At 40.1% G+C, this 17,114-nt stretch overlaps 1 protein-coding gene across 1 annotated transcript in view; it reads left to right on the plus strand.

Annotated features, from left to right (window-relative positions):
• Positions 1-17,114, plus strand: part of ADGRA1 (adhesion G protein-coupled receptor A1) — a gene marked incomplete at both ends in the record, with an annotated part of 473,204 nt that overhangs the window by 252,889 nt on the left and 203,201 nt on the right. The window contains one exon of the mRNA XM_083363639.1: positions 3,785-3,988. Coding sequence (XP_083219765.1) covers positions 3,785-3,988 — 204 coding nt within the window. The remainder of the gene's footprint in view (positions 1-3,784; positions 3,989-17,114) is intronic.

The raw sequence follows: 17,114 nt of genomic DNA on the forward strand, positions 1-17,114 counted from the left end.
AAAAACCTTTTCCAAAGTAATCCCTTCAACCAGAATGATATTAGTCCTGCTACATAGTCTTAGTTCTAGGACATTCACAGATGCAGAACCACAGGATGTATATTGAGAATAGGTGTCTTTGTTGTTGTTAGTTGTGAAGTCCTGTCCGACCCATCACCACCCCATGGACAATGTTCCTCCAGGCCTTCCTGTCCTCTACCGTCTTCTGGAGTCCATTTAAGCTCACGCCTACTGCTTCAGTGACTCCATCCAGCCACCTCATTCTCTGTCGTCCCCTTCTTCTCTTGCCCTCAATCTTTCCCAGCATTAGGCTCTTCTTGTAGCACTGCAAATGAAGGGACTTCCTGGTATATTTTTGGATGGGAACCTATCCAGCTACATGCAGGCCACAATTTAGTTTGCCTGCTAAATTGTGAAGACCTCAGACATCATTTATATAATATTGTACAGGAAAAACATCAAGGAGGTTTTTTTAAATCTTATATGTACAAATATCTTCTGATTTAGAAACTTGTAGAAGTACTTGAGACTTACAAAACAGTATTCTAAAACCTGTTTCTGATTAGCTTCTTTATTGTAGAATTTCTGTATTGCTGCTTGTGGCCAAGAGCTGTAGACAATATTGAACTTAATGGCTATACAATCAAATCATTCTTTGCAGATAAAATAAGATATGTAGTATCATAGGAACTAATTTTTGTCAAGAGATTTATTATTTCAGCTGCAATAATAAATCCTAGAAAGCTCTATAAATGGTATTTGGTTGATACTAAATGCTGTAAGATTATCTGTTTGGTGGTTTTGAGTCAAAGTCTTAAATATTTATAGCATTCTGTGATTTTTGCCTAAAGTATAAACCATCTTAACAAATTCACTCCTGGTTATAGCAGTATCAGAGTATTAAACCAGTATTTGATCTGATATTTGTGAATTTGCTGTAAGTGCTGAAGGTGTCAAGCTGAAAACCAACTACTGTGTAAGATGTCTTTGGCTTTCAGGACTTCATTCTAATATGCTGTAGTAAGACATCTTCTGCATATATACTGTCGTGGAAAAAACCCAAGGGAAAAGACAAGAGACAGCAACACAAACCAATAATTCTTACTTTAAGATTCAGAGGTTTATTTTTCTAATAATTTGGAACATAGCAAGCATAATAACACATCATCACGTACATTAATAACCCATTGCAATGAGGACCAAATTCCAATAGGACAGCTATAGGCCAATGGCAAATCAATCAGGTTTCCCCATCCCGGATGCTCCTTTTGCAAGCAGGAAATCTTGTGGGTCTCCTCGCAAGGAAGAAAACTCCAGATGGGGAGCAAGCCAGGGAGAGAGAGAGAGAGAGAGAGAGAGAGAGAGAGAGAGAGAGAGAGAGAGAGAGAGAGAGAGAGAGAGAGAGAGTGTCCTTGAACAGGGCCAGCTGTGGGTCATCTTCATCCACGCTGTCAGGCTCACACAGCTGGGTCTCCGTGGTGACCAAGTGGGAGGGGCCTGGCTGAGGGCTCTCATCAGCAAGATCTTCAACCCCCTCAGCAAGGTCTTCAACACCCCCCTCCTCCTCTGAGTCGTCCGACCCAACTGCCGAACCCACAGGCTGACCCTGAATCACAACAGGAAGAAAGGAAGGAAGGAAAGATGTAGGGACAATGGGAGAGAGGGAGGGAAGGAAGGAAGAAAAGACGAAATGAGGAAACCTCCAGGGAAAGTATGTTTGTGTGTTTCCTGCTTGCAAAAAGAAGGGACAAAGAGGGGGGGAAAGGAAGAATGGAAGGAAGGAAAGAAGAAATGTAGGGACAATGGGAGAGAGAGAGGGAGGGAAGGAAGGCACCCACCCCAGTCCCACCCCCTCCACCAGAGACCCACGTATTTCCTCCCACACACAGGCACCCTGCAACCTGAGTGATGAGCTGGCCACGCCCCCCCCAGCCATTCACTTCGCTTGTCAAAACAGTCACAAGTGTGAAAAATGGTCATAAGACACTTTTTTCAGTGGCGGTTTAACTTTGAACAGTCACTAAGTGAATTTTTTCCTTTTTTTTGGTCAAGTTTTTGACAACTTTCTGGGCGACTGGTGGTACTCGGATACTGCCTTATCCTAAAAGTGGTACAATGGGTGAAAAGGTTGAAAAACCCTGATATAATGGTTGCTGGAATTGGATATGTCCAGTTTAATGAAGAGAAGGACTAGGGGGGACATGATGGCAGTGTTCCAATATCTCAGGGGCTGCCACAAAGAAGAGAGAGTGAAGCTATTCTCCAAAGCACCTGAAGGCAGGACAAGAAGCAACAGATGGAAACTAATCAAAGAGAAGCAACCTAGAACTAAGGAGAAACTTCCTGACAGTTGAAACAATTAACCAGAGGAACAACCTGCCTCCAGAAGCGGTGAATGCTCCAACACTGGAAGATTTTAAGAAGAGACCGGACAGCCATTTGTCTGAAATGGTATAGGGTTTCCTGCCTGAGCAGGGGGTTGGACTAGATGACCTCCAAGGTCCCTTCCAACTTTATTACTATACTAAGTTGTGCAGATACATACTATACATGCGCTGGCAGAAGAGGCATGCTCTGGGCCCCCTGGTCCCATTGGCCAAGGAATTCTGGCTGGTGGGTCCAGTAGAAGAGCCTTTTCTGCTTAGATAACCTCTAAGGTCCCTTCCAACTTTTTTATTCTCCTCCTTCTACTCCTCCTCCTCCTCCTCCTCCTCCTTCTTATTATTATTATTGTTATTATTATTATTATTTCTACTCACATTCTGTTACTGAATGTGAAGGTGAATTTCTGGAGAAGTGGTATTTTTTGCCATGTGTGTTATGAAGTCTGGCAAAAAGGATCTGCCTATGCCTATACTCCTGTAACTCTGACTTTGAAATTAAAAAATGGGTCATGATCCTTTTGCAGCCCCTGCTAACCATTTTCCTAACCCAATTGCAACCCAGATGCACCAAACAAAATCTGGCAACTATTGCAACTGCTGCAGCAGCTGCCACTGCCCTTAAATACCAAGCACCCACTTCCTTGCATGGCCAAGTTTGTTCGAATTATTTTAAAGTTACCAGATTCTTCATTTAGTGTGAATTATACCTTCCCTAAAGTATGAGGATTTTTGTTTGGATTTATCTTATGTATAATTAATAAAAGCGTTATGAAAGAATTCTAGTAACTGCTATGTATGTAATGCAAGCTCAACATTGCATTAAATGGAAGCTAATGAAACCAACATTTAAATTCTTAGCACTTTTCTTTTCCAAAACAATATAACAGGCTACAAGCCATTCTTTTTTAGGCAGGAGGAATGTTTTCCATTCTTTCTTCTTCTAGTATTAGTAATCTAGTAATAGACATACCTGTTATTAGACTGACTGCTTGTAAAAATATGTGAGTATCTTTTCCCACAACATCCTCTTCAAGATCTCTTACCTAATTTCAGATGATAATTCCATGATAAATTATTGACATAGTACTCTGTTTTACAGTGGGGAAATTTCTACTCCATTTCCACACATTGGTGTGTAATTGAACTGAAGTGTAAATATAACAAAATAGTTGATGATTACATAAAATAGTGAACATATATCATAAATAAAACATGGAATGGGAAATAATTCCAATTTTATATTTGTTACATGTGGTAAATTCAATCTTCTTTGAGATTTAAAAAGGTCTATATGAATGCTTTTCAATGTGCTATATAGTTTAGAGATATGTTAAATATGGACGTGAAAAGACCAACTTTATACGTTTAAAATATAAGATTTTTCACATTTTATTTGACAGGTTTCTCTTAATATTGCTCTGGAAGCTTTTTGGATCAAGCCATCTGTTTTTATGGGCATGACCTGTATTGCTTTCCAAAAACTACCTGCTAATCCAGACCGGTCACTGAGTTCTGACATAAAGAGCAGAGAGACAGACCAACCCTTGAATTTTAAATGCCACCCTGGCAATCAAAATACCTCTTTGGTGAAGTTCTCATCCATGGTGAGTGGTATAACTATAACCAATGAATGCACTGAAATTATATTTTTAAAAATTCCTTAAGATTTGTATTAAAATCACTATTCAGAGTAAAGATTAAAAAATGAAGATAGATTAAACTTCCTTCTGATTTTGCATAGTCATTAGGTGAAAATTTTAACTTCTTGTAGAGTCTGCATGTACTTACTCAAAGGTACAAAGCTAGAAATCTTATAATTCAATCTTGTAGCATTGATTTTTATTCTCCGATTTCACCACAATTAAATATGCATGAGTAATAGTACAGATTTTTTGAATTTACTTGACTTCTGTCCCAGTTTACCTGAGTTCTTGAATGAAAGTCACATTCTAGTAAAGATAATTTGAAACCCGTTTAAATACATTTGATTAAATTCCACTTCAGTTTCTCATTGATCTTTTGTGCTTAATAAGTTGCTAAGAAATTTATTACAATATGTACCAATGGTGCTCTGGACAGCAGGAAAAATAAATTTTTATGGTAAGATCACAGTATTATATAAAAACTATAAAAATGTCTGTTATTAAAAACATTTGTAATATAGAACAATTCCTGCTATTTCTTTAATTAGGATTAGTAATGGTTTTATGCCTTTTTCATTTGTTATATGATCTTGCGTTACTGATGTAGATTATCTTGTGTGAGACACTTAGACAGTTTTGCAATCGAAAGTATAAATATTTTATTTTTAAATTATAAATATTTTATATTTTAATAAAAGGGCTAGGGTTCAAACTCAGAAACAACCCACATCCTCAGTATGATACATAAGTAAATTTTTTTATTGCATATTAGGGTAAGAGTACTTAAACAGTTGATTTCTCTATATCCATATGAGAATTCAGTTCTTTCTTCTTCCACAGCAATTTATATCCGACATTGTTTTTTCTGCTTTCCTTCTGTAATGGATACCATATTGCTCTTCTCAAACTTGGTATAAGGTGGCAGTTAGTATTTAACATTATTATCATTTCTGATCAGGGAAACTAGTTAACTCACAAAAAGGGGAGGGGGCTACAATCACATTTTTGATTAGTGTGAGCAAAACTATGTATTGGGATTTAATAAAAGGAAAAAAATGCTATGACTGTATTTGCAGTTATATTCTAGTCACACTTCTGAGATGGGCAGTTTTATAAATGTAATAAATAAATGAATATTTTGTTTGTTTGGAGGCCTTTTGAAAGAAATAGCCTTTCTGAAATCGCTGTTCATGGCATTGAAGTGGCTCTGTTCTTCCAAAGGTTTGGCATGGCCTCTTCAAGGGCCTTCTAAACAATATACACAGCACTAGTCAGTGGTGGGATACAAATAATTTAACAACTGGTTCTGTTCGTCATCGTCACTGGCGTGACACCCTTGCATATTTGTCATCACCGCATTGTCATCACCAGCATGATGTGTTTTACATTGACATCATCACTGGTGCAACACACGTCACTGCGGCATCACCAGCATGATGTGCCTCACAGATTTATCGTAACTGGTTCACCAAACTCAACTAAAAGTTAGGTATCGGTTCTGCCAAACCAGTGTGAACCTGCTGAATCCCACCACTGGCACTCGTCATCTTTTCCAACAACTTGTGCTAAGATTTGAAGAATGACAAAGGAAGAGGACTGCCTTAGGGAAGAGTTTCAGAGGGGTGGAGCATCCTGAGAAGACATCTTTCTGAATAGTTATCCATAATAATTGTTACATTTGGAGAAGAATAAGGGGGGGGAAATCACGTTAACGAAACTGCTCCTAGTTCATCAACATAATTTGGCAAATGGCTATTTTGAAAATGATATTGTTTTGCTGGGGAACATATAGCAGTTTGAAGGATTCTACAGTTCGAATCTTAATTCTTTTACTTAGGGCATAAGTTCTTAGAAATAGTTGCTCTTCATTTATCTCAATTCCCCATGAAATTTTCTTTTACTTGTAAATCTTGGATGTATTCTAAGGAACTGATGAAGTCCAACTGGGCATGGCTTAGATAAGCATGTTCATGAAAATCCTTTCTTTGTAGCTATGGTAAGCAAATCAGTCTTGAATAAACATTTTAGGATTTTTTTTTCTAAGAACAACACTACAATATATGGACTCTTGTGTATTACCAAATTAAATCTCAAAAATTGTAATGGAGATAAGGGATGTTTGAACATGGAACTGACCCACTGTAAGATGGCCAGTAGGATCTCGCATTCCATGCTTTAAGCCTCAGTTTGAAATATAGAGAAGAGAAAAACCTTTATTCAACTTAGCAGTAAATTGGCTTCCTTACTGCATATACTGTACCTTTATTTAGAACAGAGACCTATGTTAGAAAGTCAGGCAAAAAAATTGTGCTTTCCCATATCAGCATTTTTCTGTGTTGAGTTGGAATTGTTTTGTGGTAGAGATGAACACTTTTTTCAGACAGAGGAACATATGTTCTTTAAAAGTATATTCTTTCATAACATATGCCATTTCATAAAATATACAATTTTTTGTTATGACAAAGTATTGTGTCCTTCCAAATTAAAGGGAAAAATTATAATCTCTCTCCTTTTCTCTTTCCCCATACTTCCCAGGAGCAAGCTAAGCATCTAGGATTTATCTAAAACTATAACAAAACATTTGGTTTTGAAAGAATATTAATTTTTTTTTGCAGTAATCACTGTAAAAGAGCTTTAGTGATTTAATCTTTTCTTATTCATAATTGTCATGTTTCTTTGAATTATTCAAGTCAGATTCCTGGCCAGATTTAAACTGTTATGCCTCATTGGAGAGAACAAAATATTTTTAAAACTGTAGTTACAATTGTCAAACAACATTTAAAAATTATAATGAAATGTACCATTTTGTGCAAAACATACCATTAAATTGGAATTCAAGTTATTCTTACTGCTATGAAAGACGTCTTAAAGTGAAATAGTTATACTTGGAACATAAATGGATTATGACATTATGTAAACTCACTCCACTGGAAAATGAGACACTTTCCTAAAACATTGTCCCGAAACCATTAAGTAAGAAAAAATAGTTTTTAACCACTTACTGTATCAGTAGAATTTCATTATTTTCTTATTAGAAAGCAACACTTAAAACGGTTCTAAAACATCATGAAGAAAGCATAGGTTTACTCAAGCTATCCTTCTTAGTTTATCCTTCCACAGTCAGGCATCTTCTAGTTCAGGGGTCTGCAACTTTGAGAACTTTAAAACTTGTAGACTTCAGCTCCCAGAATTCCTAGCTGGCTGAGGAATTCTGGGAGCTAAAGTCCACAAGTCTTAAAATTGTCAAGGTTACAGACCCCTGTTCTAGTTATTATGTGAGTACCATATCCAGAATTCTAATTAATTTTGAGTTAACACGCATAAGATTATCTGTTGATTCCAGTGGAAGCTATTTTCCACTGCTGAGTGCAGTGGACAGGACCTGAGGAGAAAGTTTAAATATCCTTTTCTCATATTGCTGAATCTAGCCGGGGGAATAGAGGTGTAGCTATAAACACATACATACCTGCATGCATACCTATTCACCTCACCGTTCTTATTCTGGTCACCTCCTTTTGCTATATTTGTGGCAAAAGAAGGAAGTAGGAAGGAGAAATGTCATCCCACAGAGCAGTGTTTCTCAACCTTGATAACTTTAAGATGTGTTGACTTGCATGTCCGCAGCGTTCAAAAAAATCCCATGCATCAAGATCACAAGAAATGATAATACTGCTTTATACTGCACTAGTGAGGTCCCACTTGGAATGTTACGTCCAGTGCTGCTCATCATAATAGAAAACAGGTGCTGATAGCCTAGAAAGAGTGCAGAGAAGAGCCACAAAGATGATAAGGGGTCTGGAAGCTAAATGATGACCAGTTAAGGGGAACTAGGTGGGCTTAGCCTAACGAAGGCTAAGGGGTGACATGATAGCTGTCTTCCAATACTTGACAGGCTGTCACTGAGAAGAGGGTTTGACTTATTCTCTAAAGCAGGGGTCTTCAAACTTGGCCCTTTTATGATTTGTGGACTTCAGCTAATAGAATTCCTCAGCCAGGCACACTGCTCTAAAGTGCCTGAAGTTTAGCACAAGGAACAATGCGTGGAAATTGGTTAAAAAGAGATTCAGACTGGAAAGAAGGAATTTCCCGACAGGGAGAATGATTAATCAATGGAATAGTTTGCCTCCCAGTTGGGGGTGCTTGATCGCTTGAGGTTTTCAAGAAAAGATTGGACAACTATTTGTTCAGGATGGAATTAGCACTACTGCCTTGGGCAGAGAGTTGGACTAGAAGAGCACTTTTGTGTGAAAAGGAGTTTTGTGTACCTGCCATATGGCAGTTTATATCGTGGCTAAAGTGCTGGACTAGGAGCAACTTTGGGTTAGTCTGTCTTAGCCCAGCCTACCTCACAGGATTGTTGTTGTGGAGAAAAATAGGAGGGGGTGCTGTCTTGAGCTATTGTGCAAAAGGCAGATGAATGATGACTTCTGCTATGTATTTTTTCATTATTGCGCTAGTTCCTATGAGTAGATTTGCCATTGATTTATTGTAAGAAAACCTGTTCACTTTATTTGTCCAATATCATAGAAATAACATATGTATATTGGTGATTAGAAATGTGATAGTAAGTTCTTGATCATGATGTGTTTGCCAAATACTTATATTGTATAATAATAACGTGTTACACATTTCATTATTGTACATGTTATCTACAATAACCCCAAAACGTTTCAGATTCTGTTCTATTTTTCTAGGATTCCTTTACAAATTTGGCATTGTAGACAGTTAAATGAGAATAATAACGATCTCCACTAACTTTGGATTTATTAATGGCTATGCAAGTTATCATACTATTGAAGAAAGAGTTCAGAAGAGAGCAATTTTCACAGCTTGCTATATTTAGCAAAAATCCATAACTCATGAGTAATAATTACAATTGTCGTTTTTGCCTGCTAATAGAAAAAAAAAACATGCAGAATGAACAAGTGTCAGCAGAAATGTCAACTGGTGCAAGCAAACTCACTTTTCAAAACTAAAGAAAGGAAAAAGTTACCTTTACTGCCACCATGGAGTTACCTAGCAACCTGAATTACTTATTACATTTATAAAGGTAAAGGTTCCCCCCCACATGCGTGCTAGTCATTTCCAACTCTAGGGGCCAGTGCTCATCTCCGTTTCAAAGCTGAAGAGCCAGTGTTTGTCCAAGGACGTCTCCGTGGTCATGTGGCCGGCATGACTAGACGCCAAAGGCGCAAAGAACGCTGTTACCTTCCCACCGTAGTGGTCCCTATTTTTCTACTTGCATTTTTACGTGCTTTCGAACTGCTAGGTTGGCAGAAGCTGGGACGAGTAATAGGCGCTCACTCTGCTACGTGGCACTCCTGAACAACAAACGTCAGAAGTGTCTTACCTGGGCTAAAGAAAAACAGACCTGTTTTTCTACCTGTTGCTCAGTGGTCCATAGTCCTCTTTTCTGATGAGAGCAACTTTTGCATCTCATTTGGAAACCAAGGACCCAGAGTCTGGAGGAAGAATGGAGAGGTACACACTGCAAGATGCTTGAAGTCCAGTGTGAAGTTTCCACAGTCTGTGTTGATTTGGGGAGCCATGCCATCTGCTGGTGTTGTTCCACTATGCTTCATTAAGTCCAGGGTCAACGCAGCCATCTACCAGGAGATTTTGGAGCACTTCATGCTTCCTTCCGCAGATGAGCTTTATGGGGATGCTGACTTCATCCAGCAGGACTTGGCATCTGCCCACACTGCTAAAAGCACCAAAACCTGGTTCAGTGACCGTGGGATTAGTGTGCTTGATTGGCCAGCAAACTCGCCTGACCTGAACCCCATAGAGCAGGGGTGTCAAACTCAATTTCATTGAGGGCCGCATCAGCATTGCGGTTGCCCTCAGGGGGCCAGGTGGGTGTGGTCTGGGTGGGTGTGGCCTACTGGGTGGGCATGGCTAAAGTGCATATGGCCTACTGGGTGGGCATGGCCAGCTCTACATCGTTCTCATCAAAGGTGCCTATGGGGGCCTGGGCAGGAGTGGGACAGATCTGAGGGTCTCTGGGCCAGGGCCAAGGCAGTGGGGGCCATTCCCTCACTGTTTCCAGGACGGCTTCGCGGGCCGCATGAAACCACTTCACGGGCCGGATCTGGCCCCTGGGCCTTGTGTTTGACATGTCTGCCATAGAGAATCTATGGGGCATTGGCAAGAGAAAATGAGAGACATGAGACCGAACAATGCAGAAGAGCTGAAGGCCGCGATTGAAGCATCCTGGTCTTCCATAACTCCTCAGCAGTGCCACAGGTTGATAGCTTCCATGCCACGCCGCATTGAGGCAGTAATTGCTGCAAAAGGGGCCCAAACCAAGTACTAAGTACATATGCATGCTTATACTTTTCAGAGGTCCAATATTGTTCTATGTACACTCCTTGTTTTATTGATTGCATGTAATATTCTAATTTTCTGAGATTGTGGATTTGGGGTTTTCATGAGCTGTATGCCATAATCATCGCAATTATGACAAATCACCGCTTGAACTATCTTGCTTTGCATGTAATGAGTCTATCTCCTATATTAGTTTCCCCTTTTAAGTTGCATTACTGAAATAAATGAACTTTTGCACGATATTCTAATTTTTCGAGTTTCACCTGTATACCCTGCCACAATTTTGTAGCTTTACAGATTTTTCTTCCTTCTGTTCAATTATATCCAATTCTTGGAGACTACCTGGACAGTTTTCTTGGCAAGATGGTTTGCCATTTCTTCCTTCCTGGGAGAAAACAACAGGCCCAAAATTACCCAGCTGGCTTTGTGCCTAAGGTGGGATTAGAACTCACAGTGTCCTAAGTTTCTAGAATTGACACATTAACTACTACACCAAACCTCTTTCTTGTATTCTAGAAGTATACAAACCATGAAGACCGCTATGGTCCTCTTTAAAACATAGTTAAAATATTAATATCACAAGAATAAAAATCATTGTGTCTCAAATGCCTTTTAGGAAAACTTCATTTTTATAAACTTTTGGAAAGCAGCTGAGTTCAGGGAGAAACAGGGAGGCCATTCTAGAGAGCAGCAATTGCTGTAAAAAGGTCTATTGGCAGCCTGGATGTCCTCAAAGGTGGGGAAAACACCACCACCACCCCAGTTCATTTTCCCAGCAAGGTCAAATTGGTGGGGCTGAAGGGCAAGGCTGAAGATTTGTGGGTGTTAGGCCACAAAGGTATTTTATAAGTTAAAATCAGCACATTAAATTGCTCATAAAAGCCTATGAAAGACCAATGTGAGTCTTGTAGCACAAGTGTAATGTGCTCCCACGTATCAGTCCATCTAAAGTCCCGAGTGGTCATTATGAATGCTCCCACATAGAGCATGCTACAATAATCTACACAAGCGATGATAAGAACAAGGTCCTCTCATCTCAGGTAGGGCTGCAACTGATGTATCAGCTGAAGCTGGGCAAAGGCCTCCCCGGCCATAGCAGGAACTACAGGTCCAGAAAAAATACCCCCGGAAGTCATAGATATGCTCCTTCAGAGATAATGCTTCTCCATCTGGAGCCACCTGAGAACACCGATGAACAAACTTTTTAACCTATTCAGGCTCTTACTGCCTGCAGATATTAGAACAGACATGTCAAACACAAGGCCCGGGGGCCGGATCCGGCCCGCAAAGTGGTTTTATGTGGCCCGCGAAGCCATCCTGGAAACAGTGAGGGAACGACCCCCACTGCCCTGGCCCAGAGACCCTCCTCCTGCCAGAGACCCTCAGATCTGTCCCACTCCTGCCCAGGCCCCCATAGGCACCCTTGATGTGAACAATGTAGATCTGGCCACGCCCACCCAGTAGGCCATACGCAATCTAGCCATGCCCACCCAGTAGGCCACGCCCACCCTGGCCATACCCACCCGGCCCCCTGAGGGCAACCACAGTGCTGATGCGGCCCTCAATGAAATTGAGTTTGACACCCCTGTATTAGAACAATGTCTCAACCGCCCTGAGTCTTCGGAGAAGGGCGGGATATAAATGGAATTAAAATAAAATAAAAAATAAAAAAAACCTGATCAGTATGCCCCAGGGTAGAGATATAAAGCTCAGTATTATCAGATTATCAAATCCCAACTGAAAAAAAATGGCCTTTTCCTATGTCTTCATGTAGCTATTAAGTGGTAGGGGGAAAAGATTGATCTCTGTGGCATCTCAATAGGAACAAATCCTACTGCCACCAACCAGAACTGTCCACTGAAGAAGGAATGGGACCACTGTGAATCACTAACCTCTGAAATAATATCCAAAAGAATACTACGATTGATGGATAAGTGTATTACCTTCCTCCTAACCTGACAAAGGCCAAACACTAGCACAACCAAAGTTGTATTAATTTCATGCCCAGCCCTCAAGCCTGACTGATAAGGCTCAGATAATTGATTTTCTCTAGAGCTTTCTGCAGTCCTACAGGCAGAAAATAAGCCCATGAAAATATGTAAGAGGAACTGCCACTTAGGTTATCTGTATTCTGCTGTAATATGCAGTGATCTTATTTATAAATTCAAACACTCTTCCACAGGATTGGCAATGATCTGCTTAATCAACTCACTTCACTGAAGAGATGTAATGCACTCCAAAATTATTTTGCATTCCAAGTAAATGAATACCTTTTTTTCCTTTGTACACTAATAGGCTTTGGACCAGGATTTACTTGCAGCTTGATTGCCTTTGAGAAACTTGTTTGAAGCTGAACCTAAGGTGGTTTTTTTTTATATTCAGTAATAGAAAGTTGCAAAACGCTAACCCTGCAGTCCTCAATGTGTCATATGGGATCAGCCAGTGCACTCACAGACATCTTTCTGGGTACCCACAAAAATGTCTGTCCCTTCTAAAAATTCAGAAATAATACTTCATTTGGGATGCTGACATATACCGTAACATCAGTTAGCTAGTAGAGAATTCTCTTGTTGGAGAACACAGAATCATTTGATAAAGTAGATCACAACCTACTACTTGATAAGATAGAAAAATGTGGGTTAGATAGCATCACCACCAGATGGATTCATAGCTGGCTGGCTGGCCATGCTCAGCATGTGGTCCTCAATGGAATGGCATCTACATGGAGGGAAGTGTGTAGTGGGGTGCCCCAGGGCTCTGTTCTGGGCCCAGTGCTCTTCAACATCTTCATCAACGATATGGATGAGGGGATAGATGGGGAACTCATCAAATTTGCAGACGACACCAAGCTGGCAGGAATAGCCAACACTCCAGAAGATAGGCTTAAAATACAGGAGGTTCTGGACAGACTCGAACACTGGGCGCTATCTAACAAAATGAAATTCAATGGTGAAAAACGTAAGGTTCTACATTTAGGCAGGAAAAATCAAATGCACAGGTATAGTATAGGTAGTACCTTGCTCAATAGTAGTAACTGTGAGAGGGATCTTGGAGTCCTAGTAAACGATCACTTCAATATGAGCCAGCAATGTGCTGCAGCTGCCAAAAAAGCCAACACACTGCTAGGCTGCATTAACAGAGGGGTAGAATCAAGATCAAGTGAAGTACTAATACCACTTTACAATGCTTTGGTAAGGCCACACCTGGAATACTGCATCCAGTTTTGGTCACCACGATGTAAAAAAGATTTCGAGACTCTAGAAAGGGTACAGAGAAGAGCAACAAAGATGATTGGGGGACTGGAGGCTAAAACTTATAGGGAGCGGTTGCTGGAATTGGGTATGTGTAGTTTAACGAAGAGAAGGGTGAGGGGTGACATGATAGCAGTGTTCCAATATCTCAGGGGCTGCCACAAAGAAGAGGGAGTCAGGCTATTCTCCAAAGCACCTGAAAGCAGGACAAGAAGCAATGGATGGAAACTAGTCAAGGAGAGAAGCAACCTAAAACTAAGGAGAAACTTCCTCACAGTGAGAACAATTAACCAGTGGAACAACCTGCCTCCAGAAGTGGTGAATGCTCCAACACTGGAAGTTTTTAAGAAGAGACTGGACAGCCATTTGCCTGAAATGGTATAGGGTTTCCTGCCTGAGCAGGGGGTTGGACTAGATGACCTCCAAGGTCCCTTCCAACTTTTTATTATTATTATTATTATTATTATTATTATTATTATTATTATTATTATTATTATTATTATTATTATTATTATTAATTCTGGGAAAGAGTGCACCATTGGGCTATCCTTGCAAATTGGTGAAAAATCATTTATCTATGCTGAGACTTGAACCGTATAACATTTATTGTCTTGGGATACCTTATGGCACTGCAGTACTTAAGGCTTTTCCTAGACTCCCTTTTGCATTCTGATCCCATCTCGGCATTAAGATGGAAAGAGGTCCCCTGCCTTCAGAGCCATGCAGCACAGGAACTTTTCTTGTGTCACTCCAAACTAAGGAACAGCCTTAATCAGACCCAGTAAGCTGCATTTAAGGAATTGTGTTAGGATTCTGGTATTAATTTTAGTTATGCTGGGACTATAAGTCTTTATTATTACTATTATTGTTATTATTATTGTTGTTATTATTATTATTATTATTATTATTATTATTATTATTATCATCATCATCATCATCATCATCTTTTTTTTTCTATACATGCCCAGGGTTGGCTTGTCACTCACTCATGAACACCCTAGCCTGTTGAGACTTGTGAAGCTGTCAGCCCCCCCCCCCCAGTTATTCTCTACCTGGGCCTTCTACATAGGGGTGGCTACAGTATAAAAAACACATAGCCCTGATCAACATCCAGGAAATGAATAAGAATACACACAAATCACTTTCAACAAAACACTGAGACATGTCAGGCTTGGCAGTAAAACTTTACTGTTATAATGTATTTTGTTATCTCTCCCACACACATGCTTATTTCCACTTACCCACATCTTTCTCAACTAGTCTTCCAAGGACTAACAGAATAACAGAGTTGGACGGGACCTTGGAGGTCTTCCACTCCACCCCCTGTTTAAGCAGGAGACCCTATGCTATTTCAAATAAATGGCTATCCATTCTCTATCCATTCTCTTACAAACATGATGGAGCTCCTACAACTTCTGGAGGCAAGCCAGATCCAGGACAACTCAAAAGAGTGGGCAGACTCCAGGACCCCTTTTATTGCCAAAAGTATTTGCTTTATTGATTCACAAAACTGCTAGCTCTCAGTGGGATTAGAGGGGTTACATGTGCTTAGCACCCAACCGCCTTTGTCCATGATATTTGTCCTTTGACTTTGTTCCTTCTTATCTATGTCCTGGAGAGATTTTTTTTTTGATGTGAATCCTGGCTTTTGTCCTCTCTGTGTATGTGCCTGCTTCATTTTTAGGTTATGGCAACTTCAGCCTAGTTTCTCATTGTTACACTATCGTAGAATTGTTTACAATTGTGCTTTCAGTATCTCCTTTTTATAACTTCCATCTATTTTGAGCTGTGTGTTGCTGTTAATTTCTCCTGTCGTGGAGTACTAATTATCATTAATCTGAGTACTAAATATAATTGTTTAAAATCCAAGATACGGTATGTTTTGACTACATTCAAATAGAGTTTCCCTTGAAATCATAAAAAGAAGCCTTGAACATTAAATAAGCACTTTTCCCAGTGTTCCTGCTATTTACATTTCTATGCGCCGTTTAGATTGGGACATTGCCAGTACTACTTTCATTGGTCCTCTCAATTCCTGGCAAATAGATGGGGAAGAAAGGGAGGTAGTGACAGATTTTATTTTCCTGGGCTCCAAGATCACTGCAGATGGGGACTGTAGCCAAGAAATTAAAAGACGCTTGCTCCTGGGGAGGAAAGCCATGGCAAATCTAGACAGCACACTAAAAAGCAGAGACATCACCCTGTCAACAAAAGTGCGTATAGTCAAGGCTATGGTCTTAGTTGGACCATAAGAAAGGCCAAAGAATTGAGGCCTTTGAACTATGGTGCTGGAGAAGACTCCTGCGAGTCCCTTGGACTGCAAGGCGATCAAACCGGTCAGTCCTAGAGGAGATCAATCCTGACTGCTCTTTAGAAGGCCAGATCCTGAAGCTAAAACTCAAATACTTTGGCCACCTAATGAGAAGGAAGGACTCACTAGAGAAGAGCCTAATGCTGGGAAAGGTTGAGGGCAATAGAAGAAGGGGACGACAGAGAATGAGGTGGCTGGATGGAGTCACTGAAGCAGTAGGCGTGACCTTGAATGAACTCCAGAAGATGGTAGAGGACAGGAAGGCCTGGAGGAACATCGTCCATAGGGTCGCGATGGGTCGGAGATGACTTCGCAACTAACAACAACAAATTGAAAGTTGCAAATCTGAACGCCCTTTTTATTCTCTTCCTTTATTGTCATGTGAATTCGAGAGGAGCTTATCTGAGATGTTTACTCAAATTACTTTCTTGGCTCAGACTCACAACCTTTTATCTGACCATTGCCTTTGAAGGCTCTTCTTCGGGTTCTTCAAAACCCACCCCCTCTTTCTTCTGCTTGTGGCAAGGATAAGTAATTCTCTTAGGCTTCCCTGCACTTTTTCACAAATTTCCTGCAAGTGCTATTCTATCCCAAAAGATGTTATTACCATTTCATATGACCCTGAAAGATCTGCCATTAATTTTTTTTAGAAGGCATTGTCACTATCCTCTCTTTAGGATAAAATAATAGTAGACATAAGTAGCATTTATTCTACTTCTTTTAAACCCATATTTATTTATTTATTTATTTATTTATTAGTTTTTATAAACCGCCCTTCTCCCGAGGGACTCGGGGCGGTGTACAGAGGAAGGAATGTATGCTCAGAACATTACCAATAAATTCATTCACACGAACGTACAGCCATTCTTTCATTCCTTTTCCCATTGAACAAATTGTGTGATCATTTTCTACGTATTTTCCAGTCATGGGAATCCAGGTTTCTATTATGTCTGTTAAATCACAGTTGCTTTTCTATGCTAAGAAGTTTAGCTTACTCTGCCTATTCTCTGTATTTTCAGCAGGATTCTGGATTTAGCGTAAGAAAAAAAACCCCTCCCTATCAAGCTGATTCAGCCAAAATCATTTTTACCAGTTCTTATGAATTACTCCTACATCCATGTCAGCAGTCCACCGTTCAGATAATTCAGATCAAGTCTGTCCTATCGCCTTTCCCAGAGCCACTCATTTCTTTGCAGAA

Source organism: Vipera ursinii, assembly GCF_947247035.1.
Source record: "Vipera ursinii genome assembly, chromosome: 5".
NCBI classification, from domain to species: domain Eukaryota; kingdom Metazoa; phylum Chordata; class Lepidosauria; order Squamata; family Viperidae; genus Vipera; species Vipera ursinii.